Here is an 18035-nt window from a genome sequence, read left to right as displayed (position 1 = left end):
ATGAACTAGTAAGAACAAGATTGACCAAGATCTAAAAACTCAAAAAGTAATTTTTAAGTTTTCGAGGCTGTGAGGCTGACATAATCCCTTTATTACACTTATTAATGGGGACATTTTAGATCTGTAAAGTGTCTATTGGGTTGCAAAAAACTCGTTTTCCCCAAGGCAACACTAGGCAATAACTAAATGGAAGTCCATTTAACCACGTACCAAAACCTTAAAACGTTTGACACAGCTTAAAAGGTAACATCTTGAAATAAGTAACATTTAAGAAACAGATATTCCTCGTCTTTGTAAATAGGTGCATCTTTCTATATCTACTGGACTCCAATAACGGATGTGATTCAAAATAAATAGCAGATTACCATAACGTTACTCCATAAATGTTATTGTATGCAACCTCAGCTAACGTTAATTATTAACCCGCTGCATAAGCGCGGCAAATGAGTAGTTACAATAAATTGTAATTTAACGGGCAAATGGAATCTAAGCAACGACAAACAATACATGCAATAATGTTAGAGGAGTGCAGCAGTAGACAAACGCAAAGCTAATGACAAAAGAGTTGGCTAGCGTTACCTGCTAGCATTCAGTATTAACGTGCGTTAAATGTTAGCAACAAACCTTAGCTCTTCCAGCTTCTAGTTTCCTCTGCCGTTCATCGTCATCCATCTCTCGGGTTGAATCAAACCATTAAAAGTTTAGGACACACGTCCTTCTTCAACTGAAAAGCAAAACAGACCTTCACTTCTAGCACAAGTTGGCTAAAACAAAATCTTTGAGCTCTCTCACACAACTGTCAACAGATAATATTCAATATGGCCGCCAAGTCATTTCAACTCCGCCCTTATCGAGTTCCCCCGAAAAAACGGACCAATCAAATTATAACGTTCCACGTCTTCAGCCAATGAGTGTTGCGTCGCATGAATACCACCTTCTGTCTTGTACATCATTCAAAATATGTACACAGTAGACCAATGAAATGGCTGTGTCAAGTCACCAATCTCACATTGACGGCTCTTGTAGCCAATCAAGACAAGCTGATACTAAACAGTACCCCGCTCACTTGTATGTTTTGAAAGTGAATGTAGGGTAGGGAGTCTTCCACATGGATGTAATAAGAGAATGGTCTTTATGGAGTTTATGTGGCAAAATAGGGTAAAAATCCCCACCATTCAGATTGCATTCATTTTTTTTGTTCAAGTGTTCTTGTGTGGTATTACACCTAGCCCATATATTCAGGCAGGACATTATTTACAGTGTCACTGAAGATATGGCCTGCAATTAGGTTCTAAAATTGGAACGTCTTAATAAAAAGTACAATAAATAGCAAATGGGATTTGAAACATTTTGTTGAGGAATTATTTGATGTTGAGAGTCTGAGCTCTTCTTTTTTTCATCATAGAAACCTTGTAGTTTGTTTTGATTAGTAAAGCCATGGGACACAACAGATGTGTCCCATGGCAACCACTGTCTGGCTTTACTCTCAACTCAAAACACATAGGTGTACACCAAGTCTATGTGACTCCAAATGCTAGGATTTCAGGTAAATAAGATATTAAAAAGTATGCATTGTATGTGTATGTATGTTTGTGTCTTCTTTAAACATTTATGTTCCATCCAGCACCTAAAAATACTAAAATAACGCTTTGTGTAATTGTTTAGCATGACAGTTCAGTGGTTGATCCGATGACAAGACTCAAACTCAAACTGCTGGAGAAGGTAAGTGAGAGGCTAGTCTACAATTTGTTAAGGAGGAAAGATATTGCTTTGGTCATTTAGTGTTGGCGAAAAGTATAAGAAAGTATAAGTGAAAGAGTGAGTGAAAAAAAATTCTTGAGAATTTTAAATTAAAATCTTTAAGACGTATTCTTTACTTATATTTCTAGAAACTGGAAAATCAAAAGCACAATATGGACGACAGAGCGGAGTCTGCCCAGTCTGCAAGTAAGATAACAAAGATTTATTTGTGATGAATACTGTGGAAGGTAAGCCTTCATTTACATTCTCCATTATAGACATTTAGCTAATATTAAGAATGACGTCCCAAAATGGAAAGTTGAAAGTATGCAAGATAGCGTACTCTAAATACACTTAGATGTAAATAAACCTGATAATAAAAAGCATACTTATTAAAAACAATTGCTTCTACCTTTTGTATCAGCTAAATAGTAGGAAGTAAGTAGGAAGAAAAAAAAGCAACTGTTTTTTATTTTCTTTAAAACAAGATATTGAAGCAAGTTAGCAGATATGGGGTTTGATAAAAAGTTAAGGGAGTAGTTTCTGAGAACTTGATTTTGTCCATTTAGGGAGTTATGATGGAGAGTTGGATCAACTGCACCGTGCACTGAGGCGAAAGCAGGACCTGTTGCAAAGACTCAGGGTATAAACAAAATCTTTATCTTTGTATTCCAAGAATACATATTTTTATTAACATAACTATAATTTCTTACATACCTACATTCACACATTAAGATGAATACTACAAAACTAGAGAAAGACAGAATCCCAATAAGTTCAAGCACTTAACCAATGTCTTAGTCTTTCACCTGTCAGTGTAAAATATGTCAAATTGTTTGTGTTTTGTTGACAATTGGTATATTTTGTGTAGGAGCAGCACATGTTAGAAGACCTCAACAGACCTCACACCAGGGGAGGGTCACAAAGACAGTACAAGTCACATTTCTTCACTGCCCCTCAACCGCCTCCACCACCCCCACTCCACCAACCAGTCCCTGCTCTGTCCTTTCCGCCCCGTCCACCACCTGTTCTGCCTCAGCCATCACGCATCATCCAGCAGACTGTGAGACACTCAGAATTAATCTTGAAAACACCCCAATCCCCCAGATCCATAACTCTGTTTCTATGTGGTCTGTATTTAATCCTCTTTTTTTCTCCTCCTGATCCCCTACTACAATCATTTTCTTTGACATGTCAGGTATATACTGACACTGATATCCAGACTGACTTGCAGTGAGTTGAGTTCAAGTATAGTGTAAGAATAGTACAAATTAAATATGCAAAAAATGCAATTATTTCTCCGGCTTTCTTTCTCTTTTCAGCTACCCCAGCAGCCTGCCGCCATCATACAACAGCTGCTGCCACAGCTGCCTCAGTCCTACCCTGCACCACGCTCAGGCAGCATCAAAGAGGGTATTTAACAGAAGATAGAGAACATCTTATTTGAGTAACTTCCTGTATTCATATGCTTGTATATGTGTATTTTGTGTGTTAGACATGGTGGAATTGATGCTGATGCAAAATGCCCAGATGCACCAGATCATAATGCACAATATGATGCTGAAAGCCATGCCTCCTATGTTGCCAGCTGGAGGGCCCAGTCTCTGTGTCCCTCAAACTACATATCTTGGGCAGGTACACACAAACACACACATTGTCTGGCAGACAGAGAAAAAACAAAACTTCTTAATGCTGAAAATTGGCATAGCCTATCTGTCTCTTAACAAAGTCCTAAATCTGTATTTCCAGGATGGTTACCAAGGAAACCCCATTTTTTTAAGGCCAGATGTCAAACCAAGAGGACATGCTGTCCATCATCATTATCACTATGGTCCTACCCTTGCAGCACCACAGCTGCCTCCCATCAGCCAACCTACATGGCTACCAGGGGTGTCATCTGACCCAGGAGGGGGACATCTACCCTCCATACACCATGCAACAGACCCTTTGAGACTCCCACCACTCAATGTGTAAGGTTTAGCCTACTAACAGCATGTGTAGTCCACTTTGTGTCTAGCATTTCAACCAATTTGACTGATACACACATTTGTTTGTGTGTATACAGGACTCACAGGTTATACTTTGAGAGTCCCTTGTTGTCTCAAAACCAAAACGGTGGTACACAGAGACAACTTGGTTGGAAATGAAGCCCTGACTGTAGACTTGTCAAACATATGAAACAAAAATAACTAAAAACTTAAGGCAGGAGCACACATTGCACTTGCACGAATGAAATTAGGTCAGATGGAAATATTGCTTATCCTTAAAATCTTTCCAAAATACATGTGTGAATGCAAAATGTAAAAGGCCTAAGTGAGAATGCTAGAGAAACAAAAACAGACATTAGGCTTGCACTACTTTAGCTAACTGTTAGTCGCAAACTCTCAGTATGTATCGGTTTACTCGCTTTATCTTTTAGCCTATATTCTGGAGACATTAGCAATTATTGTTTCAATGTTATGCGTGATAGACGTGAGTGCTTGTTTTAATAACCTGACCAAAATTTTAAACTAAGTTAACCCTATTCTAGCATATCAATCAATGGTAGGTCAAAGTCAAGTCAACTGTAGGCTATTGACAATTCTGCAATATGTGCCAGACACACAGAGGAATCGAAAATACGTTTCTCCCCGACCCACGGTTCAATAAGAACAGGTACAGAAAGTGAACACATGTAGGCTATAACGTAAAAGTTGTTAAATGAAAGTTGAAAGTTGACAGTTCATTCATAAGAGCAGTTGGAGAATGACGAAGAACAAAGGAAAATGATCGATTCAACTCCCAAACCGTTTTCTTCATCCGAACAATTGCATGTTAATTGTATCAAGTACGGAAGAAAAAAATTTGACGCCCGAACAGGGACTTGAACCCTGGACCCTCAGATTAAAAGTCTGATGCTCTACCGACTGAGCTATCCGGGCTCTGTCAGAGTCTGATATCAGACCTATTAAGAAATCATGCAGTGCGAAAAGTTTAATTGGCACAAGTGAGTATAGATTAAACATGTATTCCATATCCATAATGTTAGAGCGTTAGCAGCTGACGAAAGCTAGCTGCCGAAAGTAGCAAAATAGTTAGCCGTATGCTAACTTGTAGCGCTATGACTGCACGCAAAAGTAAAATGTAACCTTAATGAAAGGGATGGTTGTAACAAAGGGATAGTTGCAACAGCATCACTTTGACCAATAAGGGATAACATAAGAGTAATGTACATTTCACGTATAACCACTCACTCACTGATCTTGCATATGAATTTGCAAGGCAGTAAAGTGTGCAGATTGTACAGCCAAAACATCAATTCTCAGGTAAGAATGTAATTTTCGGGACCAAGTCTTTATTTTAATTAGTATGTTAAAGTTTGAATTAGCTAGGTAACTTGTATCAGGTAAGAAAGGTTCTTACGTAAAATGTGAGTCATTTCATCTATGCTAATTTCAAACCACCATGCTGATACAGCTAGCTAAACATTGGCTGACAGGGGTGGGGATGGTTGTAACACCATATAAGAAAATGCATGTTTGTTGTTTTACTTATTGTCAAACGTCTTCCTGTACTTTTACGTTAATCGTGAGCAACATCTGACCTCCTCCTGAAGGTTTCCATTTCTGTATGTAACATTCATAGGTATTATCAGAATGTTCGTTAAGAAAGCTCTTCTAATGTTAGGATCCATTCCATACTGACACTGTTCTTCATTTAGCCATCAGTAATGAGTTATTTTTAACTATACTATATTACTTTACTATATATACTATTACTATAGTAAATAAGCCGATTCTGATTCTGAATTTGTTCTTAGTGAAGTACAGGAAGATGCTTTAGTGTTGGCACATGCACAATACACTTACATAGATGCATATTTTGTGTTGTAGTCTCAGTTTTTAGTTCTTCAATCTTACTGTTACAATTTACCCCAGGTTGTGTTACAACATAGCCTGATGGTGGGGTAGGTTGCAACAGTGGTACGCTGGTATTTTACATCAAATAATGAATTCTGTGATATTGTTGGAGAAGTTAAAAACATTGCTATTGGTAGTAGATAAATGAGGGTACTTTGCGCCAAAATTTGAGTGCCTTACCACAAAGATTCTGCAAGTTATAGGAGCTGAGTCAAAAAGTGTTACAACCATACCCGGTCTCCCCGCCTTAATGTTAACAACTAATGCAACTTTTAATGATAGTCATTGCATAGTCAGTGTCATCCGTGTCATTTTATCCTGGTGGTAGCTTTTTCATTCTGTACATAACATCATTGAGCCATTGCTGTGTTTTTAATTGATGAATTTACAGCTGTACAAAATGGTATTTACAGGATCTATAAAACAAAAAAAACCAACACAACTCATTTAATTAACGTTATGGCCATACAGTGCCTGCAACAGTGCTTCTGTATTCCCATTCAAGTGCACAACAGAACACCAAACTTTTATTCCCAACGGTCAATGATCATGGCACATCCCTTTTGATAAATAAAATAATTCAAAAATATATACGAAAACATATACATACAAACATCCAAGTTAAGTGACACCCTCTGCATTAACAGATAATTAAAGTGCATAACTCTGAATAGATATGCGGCTTTATGAGTGGGAGAACATGAGAAAGTCGTGCTGTGATTAAGCAGGACATGAGGGGACAATCTTCTTAATGGAGAATGAGCTATTCTTTTGAAGAATGTGTGGATGATGGCCATGCACTTGTGCTTGAGGGGTTTTTGTATGGCACAGACGTCAATATTACATGCTTAAAACAGCTTTGTTTATTTGCTGCACTTTTTTGCAAGTCTATTAAAAAATAATGCATGGTAAAAAAAAATTAACCTGGGTTAAATCAGATAAAAATTTGCTTGCCTCCACATGTCTGGTCACCCATCACGAAACGTTGGCCTTATAATATTCTGAATGATTGCTGTAAAATATCCTGATAACATTTTGTTACAGAGCGCATGTTTGTGTGCAGAATACCGGGCTATGCTGTACAATTATGTTTTAAACAAGCATCTATCTGTGCAAACTGACTCAGCCAAATTTTAGAACATGTAACATGAACTTTGTAATGCAATACATGCTAAAAAAAATAAAAAAAATTCTCTAAGGAGTTAATGTTATTTAAAAATGTATGGTGACTTTGATACTATGTGAGGCCTTCAGATGTTTTGAGAAGAGGCAGAATGCAAGCTGAAACACAGAGCACAGGGTAGGATACATGAACTCCTGCTACTGGTTCAAAAACAGATACACACAACAGCATCTTTCTGAACACATTTTGGTGAATGCTGTTATTGTTAGAGAGACACCATATATTTTTCAAATTTCACCTGTCATGCTATCCGATTTGTAAAAAAGGAAAACAATACAGATAGCACAATTAGGATTATTGTGATCCCATTTTCTAAAGCAACAGCTGCATTGCGCAAGGATGCATCCAGTAAAACTGAAGTGAAGTACTTTTGTTTACAGTACATCCCAGCAACACATGACCTTTCAATGTTTAATCTTTTGTCGATATAAAAGAGTAGTGTAATCTGCTGTCATCACAGGCTATTAGAAATAACTTGATCATGTAGGTCCTCTTCTGATACACAAATTCAGATATTTACCCTGTTTAGGCATGTAAGTCACGAAGGATCTGTAAATGGTTGATCGTGGCATCTGTTGTAACTTGTCCAGGTGGTTTCACTAGTTAAGTGTTTCTAGTTGGTATCATGGTATACCGCTCAGCGACGTGTTCATTTCCATCTGTGTCAGATCAGATGGTCAATCCTGGAGAAAAGGTTTGGTCAAGGACGAGGATGTGTGTTTGGATTTCTATGGAGGGTGGGACGATGACACTTATTCACATGGCTTGATTATGCAATCTAAAGTGAGAGAAAGAGAAGAAACATGTTCATTTACTTGCAATGCACACAGGCAAATTAACATCGCCATTCCCATCACACACAAACCGCATCCACCTTGTGTATTTGAGGAGGCATATCGTCCTCTGAGCTCTCCTCTGGTAGTGTCTCATGGTGTCGTGGTGCTCCCTGACCCTCCTCTGCCCACCCTCCCATGGGCACACCACGGGCTGACCGCGCTACTTTCCCGCCTGCCCCAAAAGAGTCTGGAAAATAGAAAGACATAGACATTAGAGTTAAAAAGTGCCAGCAAGATAAGAAGAAGATAAGATAAGAAGCCTTTAATGCCATGATTTTACAATGTATACATCAAAATTGTAACAAAAACCAACAACTATATTGCACACATTCGAATATAACATCAGCATTTATTCAACAACCAACATTCATCATAAAACAAGGGCAGGCAGGTTGTGATAAATAATACATATATTGCACAGATCTAAATAATAATAAAATACTGCACAGATTAGTAAAATTATTGTAAGAGTAATAATTAAATGCAATAAAATGTGAAATTCCACGTAGCTGTAGGTGTAGCTTACTGTGGTAATAACTCCTTTTCTGATTCTGATTCATAGCACCTGAACAGCAACTGTCCCCAGTTGATTTCAACAAAAAATGAAATACTAAGGCCCTATAGTTCTAATACTAAGTCAGTGTGAGATACATGTAGATTAGGTTAGTAAGTAATCAGAGTGAGAAAATGTACTTACTTTTACACCAGGGTTTAGATATTGCCATGTTACTGCCTCACCTTGCAATACAGTATTTCCTGTCCTAAGCTGATCTCATGTCTCTGTTTTAAATGTACCCTCTTTCTAAAGGTGTATTTATTCTATCAACTTGTTTTCATTTGTTAAAACAATGATGTTGCGAGAGTGCAGCATCGCTGTGACAATATCAGAAAAGTAAGGTCATGGTACAGTATTCTTACAACTCTTTAGAAAAATATGTAGATGCTGGTCATGCACTTGTGATAATATAAAAAACAGCATTCCGATGCGTGTAATGTGAAACATGGAGAGAGAGATAATAAGTAATTTAAAAAAAAAAGGTATGTACCTGTGGTAGGTCCACTATAGCGCCGCTGAGTGCTGCTGTGCGATGAAGCCCCCTCCTGCCCCAGGGTGGTACTGCTGATGGCTGAAGATGACGTGGGAATGGCACTGGGACTGGGAACTGTGGTGGGGAAAGTGTGTGAGCGAGGGAAATGTCTGGAGTGCGGGTTCGGTTCACTTCTCACTTCATCGGGGACACTGTCACTGCTTTCGTCACTCTCCTGCCTGTGCCATGTGTGACGGGATAGCTCGCCACGGGACTGCTGCTTGTGTAGCTGCAAGGAGGAAAAAAAGATAGGATGAAGAATGTATAGGACCCAAGATGGAGAAGATCTGTGAGATTTTCAGGAGAAGACCCACAGATGTCCTGTACTCTCATCCCACACATGCTCACACACAGTTACCTCATGCATGTAAAGTGCATGGATGCTCATCTCAGTGGAGGCATACTCTGAGAGGACCAAACTGGTGAGTTGACCCTCCCATGCACTGCTGCCTGAGCTCACAGTCCGGGCATCCGTCCTACAGAAAGAGAACGCACAAATGTAGAGAAAATGAGGACATGAAGAGGAGGTAATAGGGATGAGAAGGTGAGAAAAACAAATGAGAACACTGAATATAAATTAAGGTTTAAACTAGGTTATCCTATATACCTCACTCTGACATCTATCCAGTAGTGCATGTATAGGTACAGGCCTGTGTGTAATAACAACAGAGTGTAAATTGTAATTTCCCCTTGCGAGACTAATAAAGCATACTTCATCCATGACCAAGCGCTTTTAGATTTTGCACTCTGTAGAGAGATTTCATCCAGCTGCTAAGTAAATATTATGTGTTGCACAGAAAGACGTAGCCTGAAAAGAAATTGAGCTGAGTCATAATTTAGAAGAATGTTCCTACCCAGAGCCTGCCATTGCTTTGCTCATAGTTGAAGTGTGACCCGAGGCCCTGTTAGCTGCACTCAAGCTGCCTCTCAGGTGAAAACTGCTGCTGATTGGGGAAAGGGAGCGCAAGGCCGACGCCCCGTCGCTTGAGCCAGCTGCTGCATGATTGGTCAGAGAGCTGCTGAAATGAACGGAGGTCAGCGTAGAGGGCCCTACCAAGAGGTTTGCAATGAGGCTCCTTGGCTGCAAGCGAGGGAAGGAACAAAAAAGAAAATCTGTTTTTATCTCTAGCGATGTAATGACATTTAACTCATGACCTCTGTGACACTTGAGCATGAACGTTTGTTTATCACTGTACCTCAGACTCAGACAGTGAGAGTGGATGTGTGTCCGAAGCAGCCCCTGTGGCTTCTCTGTGAACTCGCTCCTTTAGCTGGCTGATGAATTGGGTGGTCTCCTGAGGAGGCTGCCACTGAGGATTGGTGATGGCAAAGTGCATCAGAGACAACTCTGTCTTCCCATCCTCTGCCTGTTGGTAGATAGATGCCTCTGTCTTCCCTGCTGACATCCACTACAGAGAGAGGAGAGATGATCAACCCACAGATATACACACACTCTTATTCACTCATATTTTCAATCTAATGCACGTTACACATTCTATAGATAACTTATTTAGGTATTTTAATGTTTGTCTTCATCTGTGTGGCAGCACTCACAGCAGGGTGTCCATGCTGCCTGATGTCCATCTGCGCAAAGGAGCAAGTATCTCCAACCCCAACCACCTCCACAGTGAAGTTCCTGAAGAAGTCAATGATCTCCAGAGACTTCCTCCTTAGGCAGAAGATCAGGATGATGGGAGTCACCACTGGACTTATCAGCTCCTCTAGAATAAACACCTGGAGGAAAAAATAATAAGGGGAAAGGTTGACACTGTATTCTTGGGTAGGGATTCACAAGTTAGAACGTGTTTTTTTTTTAAAGTATTTTGATTGAAATCTGGAGGAACACTTCTGACTTCATGATTAAATATACTTATTCGGAGTACTGATATGTATTCCTAGTTCAGTATTCATACTCACTGCTTTGTACTGGAAGAGCTGGGAGAACTGGTCACGAGTCTCATATCTATGTGCATTGCCCTGCCAATGGTCAGGCATGTAGTGGATATGAGCCAGGATAACCCTCAACAGCTGCTCAGGACAAAACACCATGTGCTTATCTGGAATAAATGATCTGAAGAGAGAGAGAGGTGGAAGAAAAGAACTTAGTCTATTAACTAAAGAGGTTTATAATCAAAAGCTAATGATTGAACTCCAAATTCTGGGGTGTTTTGGATCATTTATTGTGTTCAACACAGTTATATTCATGGGAATGTTCCCACATATCTAATTATTTCAATATCCAACTATTAACAGACTTCAATTAGACGAGAGCTACTTAAGGGAGTAAACCTTCTTATATATCCTCAGTTTCACAGCAGAATAAGCTCCCAACGGGATTACAACTCTGGGTAGCTTTGAAAAATAAAGAAATGGCTCATTGTTAGCTGCCCGACAATTCCACGTCGGTGAAGATTTGTGTCTTATATTCGTATTTGATTTTTGCCATTTCATATTAGTTTTATAGCAACAAAGGCAATAATTCATGGGCAACCTCAACAACATTAAATTATTGATCCGTGTGTTTAAAAGAGTGTCTTCAGTTAAATGAAATCATTAAATTAATTCTGCAGGTGTATGCATGAGAACAGTAGAACTGGGTGACATTAATTTCCTCCAGTACCTGCAGACAGTGATACCCACTCCAAGCAGAGTGATTGATGAGAGTACATGTTCCACTGCGAGAACATCCTCATCATAGATAGTCAGGGCGATAAGGACAGCCAGGAGAGATCCAGCAAAAAATGCTACATTTTTGGCAACCACTGTCAGAAGTGGTGAGAGGAAACAGTTCATATACTTGGATGCGGCCTGAATGAAACAGAAACAGAGGAAGAGGAAGATAAATAAACATTATCATTAATTATTGACTCCACAGGCAGTGGATGAGACATACCCACACGTATAAGAATTAAGAGCATGATGATATCAATACAAAACCATGTTAATTAACTTGAGTGATGCGCTGCCACATAAAGACATGTTTTTTTTTTGTTGAATTTCTAAAAAAAAAAAACTTTTATAAAACTAGGTTTCAGAGGACAAGTAACATAAGAGCATCAACTATTAGCAGATTAACTAGTAAATGCATGGACCTTGTAGCCTTTGCTGAGGCGCGACATGAGCTCGTGGTCCAACTCATTGAAGTGCCGCAGGTAACATCGGCCATACAGAGACCAGCATCTTGCTCCCAGAGAACCAGGCTCTCGCTTGATCACCTAGGCCCGCACACACACACACACACACACACACACACACACACACACACAACAAATTATTGTCTAGAGCACTAAAAAACAAATTGTATAATAAAGTTTATATGTGCACGTGAACTACTTACCTCTGTATAACTAAAGAAGGCATAGAGAATCTGCCAGACCAGGATGACTGGACACAGCACCAGATTGGCTATCCCGATCCACAGGATACGGGATGCTAGCCTGTCTGCCAGCTCAAGCCTGTTACCTCCTCTCTTGTACTCTGGTTTCAGGCTCCACTCATTCTCAAACAGAGAGCCTATAGAGCAATAACAAAAAAGCCAAGGGAGCTGAAAAGAAGACTCCTTTGTAATTTGAAACCTTGACAAATAGGCAAATATATAAGGGCATGCATGCAACTGGTTCACTTCACCTGAATATGACACCATAGAAAGGTAAACACATGCAGACTGTACATACATAATGAATCCCATCAAACGTGGACGCACCTGGCCCCCAAAAGAAGATGAGCTCAAAGTTGTATTTGAGACCTCGAGTGTAAAACACAGACTCCCCAAGTACAGGAAGTCGAAATCGCACCGGAAGGAGTGATTTATTCACCATGGCAACCTTGAGAAGTACAGGAAGAAAGTTTTGGTTTGAGGTTACACTGTTTTGTTAGGTTTGCAAGTAGCAAAGTGTGTGAGACATGAAGAAGTTCAGCAACTAAGCAGTGCTTTTGACATTTCATCACAAATGGACACACCATGTAGTTTTTAAAGCGGAGGATGCGGTGGTAAATGTCAAGCTCTGTCAGTTCTTTTTTGTGGATGCAGATCTGATGCTCTTTCTGGATTTCCACTATCCTGGCCTGAACCTCCTGCCATGTTGCATAGGGGAGTTCTGACTGAAAAAATACACAGTGAAGGTTAGTTTGTACAATGACTTATATGTGTGATTATAATAAATCCTAATACATGTATTCAAAGCCAACAAAACGAATCTTCAATACCCATCTAAAAAAATGTCTTCCTGACACAATGTCTGTCTCACCATGGTCATCTTCAGTGCGTTGATGTAGAAGGATCGGATCTCCCAGTAGCAGCAGACGTTGTAGAGGAATTTGACCAGGCGATGTAGCCAAAACACCCCAGAGATTATCAGCACGAAGATCACAAATGCATTATCTCGGATACTGCAGGAGAAAATATTCACTTTTATAATTTAAAGATGTGTGTGTTCAACAGCAGTGAGGTCTTAAAATGTCTAATTGCTTTGACACATTTAATATTACCATATAGCAAAAATAAACAGGGGCGCTAACCCGAATAACTTAACTCATGCCACATTTCAGTTTTATCAACAGAAGCTTTATTTTTTTAAGTGTTATAACTGTGGAAGAAGATACAGCATGAAAAAGGAAATTGACAAGTAAGAAGGTGTTTGGGGTTGCATTGCCTTATACTAAACATCACATTGATAAGTGATCGAGTTATGTTCCTGGCAGATGAAGTAAGGAATAAACAGTCAAATAACAGCTCCAGGTGATAATTTTCATCACACACTAAGAAAGTCTGCTGGAATTTAATATTGTTGATCCTTTTGTTCCTCCCAAACAACCGTGTGAAGACAATCATTACCCCTATCCTCAGCTACACACTTGCAATGAAACTACAATTGCAGCTTTTTAGCAAAAAAGTAAGTATCATTAAAGGTCCTATGACATGCTACTTTTTGGATGATTTTATATACCCTTAGTGGTCCCCTAATACTGTACTGTAACATTTCCCCTCATGACGCCATAAGGGGGGATTCCAGCTCGGTCCATCTGAGCTTTCATTTTCTCAAAGTCAGAGCAGGATCCTCAGGGCTTTGTTTACATCTATCACCCCTTCCAGCCATTGGGGGATCAAAGGCAGGCTGGGGGAACTCATATTAATGTTAAAAAATGAAATGTTCATGCCATGGGACCTTTAACTAAATAAAGTGTCACTTACCGGGCACTGCAGACATCCACTGGGAGGAAGGCATCAGGCAAGGTGACTTTAGATGAATCAGTGTGATTTACAAACTTGTTGGCAAAGAGTATGTCATAGTCCACACAGTTAGCTAGGAATACTGTGAAGCCAACCACAAACAGTAACTGACTGGATGGAGAAAGAGAGAAGGAGAAAAATCATCAAGCTCCGCCATAAATGATCCGCTTACAGAGAGACACGAGAATCCCTCAAAAAACATAATTTCTGACGGATACAATACATACACCAGCTCAAAGATCTCTCCCAGCAGCATACAGGTGAATCCATTCTTCTGGTGCAGATTATAGACGTATTGGATGTTAGGGAATAATGTAAATGTATCTGAGGTTAGCAATACTATTCATGTAAAAACTTCCATGGTGTGAAACCAAAGAACCACAACTCAGCCGTAATGGACACAACACAAACCATGTAAAAAGGATATTCTCTGGAAAAACAGGTCCAGGTTTTCTATGTGGTGCCAGTGGGCTGCAAAAGATTGATTACAAATTAGTGATGGTGTGTTGTTGTTAGGCATCACCATCATTGTAAAAATGCGAGGGTGTGTTTCTGTGTTATGATAACTTCATGACGTGTGTGTGATTTGTGTTTTCATGTCATACATTTGGCTCCTTCAGGCACATGCATCAGCAGGTTCTCCTCTCCAGGGGGAGAGTCGCTGTAGGACGCCTCCAGGCGCTGGTACTCTGTGTCAAAGTGCGCCATAGTGACAGCAGCTTCAGTCTCACCAAGTAGCTGAGCCCACTGCTACAGACTGGAGCACAGAGAACGGCAGGGAGAGATGAGGGGAAGGCAGGAGGGTGGAAGATATAATAGAAAACATGACAAGGTGAAGGAGAAGGAAAAAAAGTGATAGAAAGGACACATCATATGTTGGTTAATAATCAACTCATGTTTACATTCAAACTCTATATTATTTAAACATGTAGTACAGACCACAGCCTCTATATAGGCCTTACCAACAACATTAGCTTTAATTTTTGGTTTGATTTTATTATTGAATATTAATCGTTGTAGGGAATGTTTTGCCTGATCCTTTTTAAGGGGAAGTCAGAAGTCAGGATCAGGGCCCGAGCTGCAATCCTGGAGCTGAATTCTTGCTGACAAAGGGTTTCAAAACCTGGTTAAAGGGCAGTCTGCATCTTAGAAATGCAACCCTGGATTATTAAATTATCTTCACACATGTGATATTGCTACATTTCGAGAGAGCATAGTAGAAAACAACCAAAAAGTACAATTTGTGTTTGTGACTGATGGTCTACAAAGAATGTCACTCTTCTCTCTCTGCTGTTCTCTGTTGTACAAATAAAGGGTGTCTACTTCTGGTATAGCGACTTTATGTTACAGCCACCCTCATCAGTTATACTGAAACTAACTACAGTCTTTGCCTCAATATCTGTTAGTTATTGGTGTAACAGCAACATCTAAAAACCTCCAGGTAAATAATAAAAGCAGCAGGTCAGGAGTTACCAAAAAGACTACAAAGATTAAGATATTGTACTGATTTAAGACCACAATTACACGGTTTGGAGTACAAACACATACAGTAAAATGACAAAACAATGGCACTTGGCAGGATTGAAGTACAACAAAAATGACTTAAAAGGAGACTAAATCTTTCTCAAGGAAGCATCTTATTTTGGCCTACCCAACTGTTATAACAAAATCGTACGGTATAACTTAAACCCCCGTGATTACACCATAACTCTGTGACCCTTCTTAGTTTATACTGTAGGTGGAAAGAGGTACTTCAGATCCTTGAAACGTTAATGGTGAAATTATTAACCATAATGTTCCATTTACACTTCTAACCCACCACACATACTGTCTCAAAGCAAAGCAATGGTGTGGCTTACGACAGCTACAGAGATACTCTTACCTCCATTGCAGTACAGTGAGTCCTATCCAGCTCTGGTGTTTACTTAACATCCCCAGCTGTAAAAAAGGAAGAGACATTTTTCTTCAGTCTTTATCTAGCGCAATAACAGATGTACGACGGGGCTTATGGCACACATACAGTAGGCCTACAACACAGGGCTAATTTAAACCTACACAGGACAGACATTGCTGACTGCTGAGGGCTGTTGGAAACTGATAATTAGCAGCGACACATGAAAATACGAAGCCAACACAGGATTCAGGTGTTATTGTTGTTGTCGTGGTTTGACAGTAGGCCTGCCTCTCACACAAAAAAATATGTCGTCGCATGAAGTCCTTACCGTTGGGTTCTTCTCCTTTCACTGGGCCAGGTTGAAAGAGTAATTCCACGCGGAATTTTTTTTAATCTAACACCGGTCTCGATTTCGCTTTCTTTTCACTGCCTCTCGAAGTCAAACACGAGCCAGTTTCATTTTCGAAACAGCTAGCTGTGTGGCGTCTGTCACAGCAGAGGGACAAGGACCATATCCAATCAGAAAGAGAGTTCTTTGATTGTTACAAGAGCAGCCAATAAGGTGCAAGCAGAGGCGGGCTCTTAGAATGGGTTGTGTACAGAGTGTGTAAATATGGGACATCAGTGACACGCCCTGCATGAGCCTCCATGACGGGCTCCTCATTTCGGCTACTGTGGTTTGTCTAATTGAATGGTTGTTTACTACCACCGCCTGGTCATTTTCAGTAGCACTACAATGCGATCAGACTCGGAGGTACTGTAATACTGCAAGGGTACTCTTGGTGATGCTGCTACATCAACTAATATGTGCAATAACTCCTGTTAATGTCCTACAATACTTTTAAAATGAGTCATTATAATACTAGCCTACTTTTGATCAAATCAACGGCATGATCATAAAATGTGCAGTGAGATAAATAACAATAAGGGTATGCTTTATTTTATTACAAATTTCATCATAGTTTCCAAGACGTTTAACGTTATTGAAAATAGAAGCAGTGGGCAATTGATTATCGTCGAAATAAATTAATTTCAATTAATTGCCACCTTAACTTAGAGAGTGTTTTAGTCAGTGCACAGTAGGTCAACTTAAATGCAAAATGCTAAACAGGCATTCCTGTAGAGAAATTTTTCATTAACATACAATTCAATATGGGCAATAACATTTCCAATAATAAATCAATAATTACTTGAGTTTAAATGGAGAAGAACATTTACATTTTCCCTAATTAGTGCTGAATTCCAAGGACATTTGAAAATTAAAGAGAAACTATAAACCCATAAAAAAGCATTACCAAAATGGGTAAGAAAAATTGAAAAGGGAAATTATGTAAAGTTAACAAGTGCTGGTGAAATACACCCCCATGCCTTAAAACCTCCACCCCAAAATGACCTGAAGTCTGTGATCAGAATGCATTTTTGCTGTAGAGTCTTCAAAAGAAACTATTTCCATATAAAAAACAGCCATTTAGGCTTTGATAATGTGTCAGCTAGTTTCCATCTACCTGCTTAATCATGCATTTTAATATAAAAAATACTATTATTGTTTTTATTTCAAATGTAGCTGAGACCAAACAAGGCAACAACCTAATAGCTTTCTTGGTCAAATATTAACATTCTTGCTCAGATTGATATAGCATATAGCACGACAGATATTAACACTGAAACGGACAGTATGTCCTCTGCACGTTTTGTTATTAACAACGCTAAATGAATAATAGTCTCCCAAAGCTATTTGCCATGTGCATCATGTATCGATGCACATACAGTAGATGAGGTGCAAGAGTTGAGTCCCCAGTCTTTGCAAAGCCAAGCTCACCCTCTGTCGCTCTCTGCTGTGATGAATATTCATTATTCATGTATGACTGTTAAGCTCCTGGAGTGACAGCTGGGCTTTTGTTCACTATGTTACTGTGTTAGCTTCACTGTTAACACCAATCACTGTCTGTGTGTGTGTGTGTGTGTGTGTGTGTGTGTGTGTGTGTATTTTGTTTTATTATTTAGTATTTAAAAAGTTGTGGGTTTCACACAAGGACACACATGGCCATTCATGTTTGCAATCTGAAAGGAAAGCAGTTCTCTGTGCTCCCTCTTTCTCAACAATAAATTTAAAAAAGGGCGTGTCTCGAGTAAGGGGGAAGTCCGTGTAATCCAGTTATTATAGT

The 18035-nt window shown here is 39.5% G+C and overlaps 2 protein-coding genes and 1 non-coding gene across 4 annotated transcripts; 1 reads left to right on the top strand and 2 right to left on the bottom strand.

Annotated features, from left to right (window-relative positions):
- Positions 1 to 1531: 1531 nt before the first annotated feature.
- LOC116679800 (uncharacterized protein C21orf58) lies at positions 1532 to 3714 on the top strand. The gene is made up of 8 exons (XM_032509242.1): positions 1532 to 1546; positions 1666 to 1722; positions 1890 to 1947; positions 2310 to 2383; positions 2612 to 2803; positions 3063 to 3153; positions 3236 to 3375; positions 3490 to 3714. The coding sequence occupies exons 1-8, from the start codon at positions 1532 to 1534 to the stop codon at positions 3712 to 3714; spliced, it is 852 nt and encodes a 283-aa protein (XP_032365133.1).
- An 874-nt stretch (positions 3715 to 4588) lies between these two features.
- trnak-uuu (transfer RNA lysine (anticodon UUU)) lies at positions 4589 to 4661 on the bottom strand. The gene has a single exon. It is a non-coding gene; the product is annotated as a tRNA-Lys (tRNA).
- A 1327-nt stretch (positions 4662 to 5988) lies between these two features.
- LOC116679841 (autophagy-related protein 9A) lies at positions 5989 to 16366 on the bottom strand. Of its 2 annotated transcripts, XM_032509320.1 has the most exons (21): positions 16199 to 16366; positions 15859 to 15914; positions 14582 to 14733; positions 14404 to 14447; positions 14204 to 14268; positions 13938 to 14087; positions 12994 to 13135; positions 12707 to 12847; positions 12450 to 12570; positions 12084 to 12259; positions 11839 to 11961; positions 11367 to 11554; positions 10664 to 10817; positions 10301 to 10480; positions 9943 to 10155; positions 9601 to 9827; positions 9105 to 9222; positions 8705 to 8975; positions 7697 to 7845; positions 7569 to 7600; positions 5989 to 7527 (listed from the first exon to the last, which is right to left on the bottom strand). In XM_032509320.1, the coding sequence occupies exons 3-20, from the start codon at positions 14682 to 14684 to the stop codon at positions 7592 to 7594; spliced, it is 2574 nt and encodes an 857-aa protein (XP_032365211.1). In that variant the 5' UTR covers positions 14685 to 14733; positions 15859 to 15914; positions 16199 to 16366; the 3' UTR covers positions 5989 to 7527; positions 7569 to 7591. The 2 variants fall into 2 exon arrangements, with proteins under 2 accessions (XP_032365211.1, XP_032365210.1); XM_032509319.1 differs by having other exon boundaries at positions 5989 to 7600.
- Between the last annotated feature and the right edge of the window lie 1669 nt (positions 16367 to 18035).

This window comes from Etheostoma spectabile, unplaced genomic scaffold (assembly GCF_008692095.1).
Source record: "Etheostoma spectabile isolate EspeVRDwgs_2016 unplaced genomic scaffold, UIUC_Espe_1.0 scaffold00018250, whole genome shotgun sequence".
Taxonomy (NCBI): domain Eukaryota; kingdom Metazoa; phylum Chordata; class Actinopteri; order Perciformes; family Percidae; genus Etheostoma; species Etheostoma spectabile.
The sequence above is the reverse complement of the archived record's forward strand: the minus strand, read 5'-3'. Positions and strand labels throughout refer to the sequence as shown.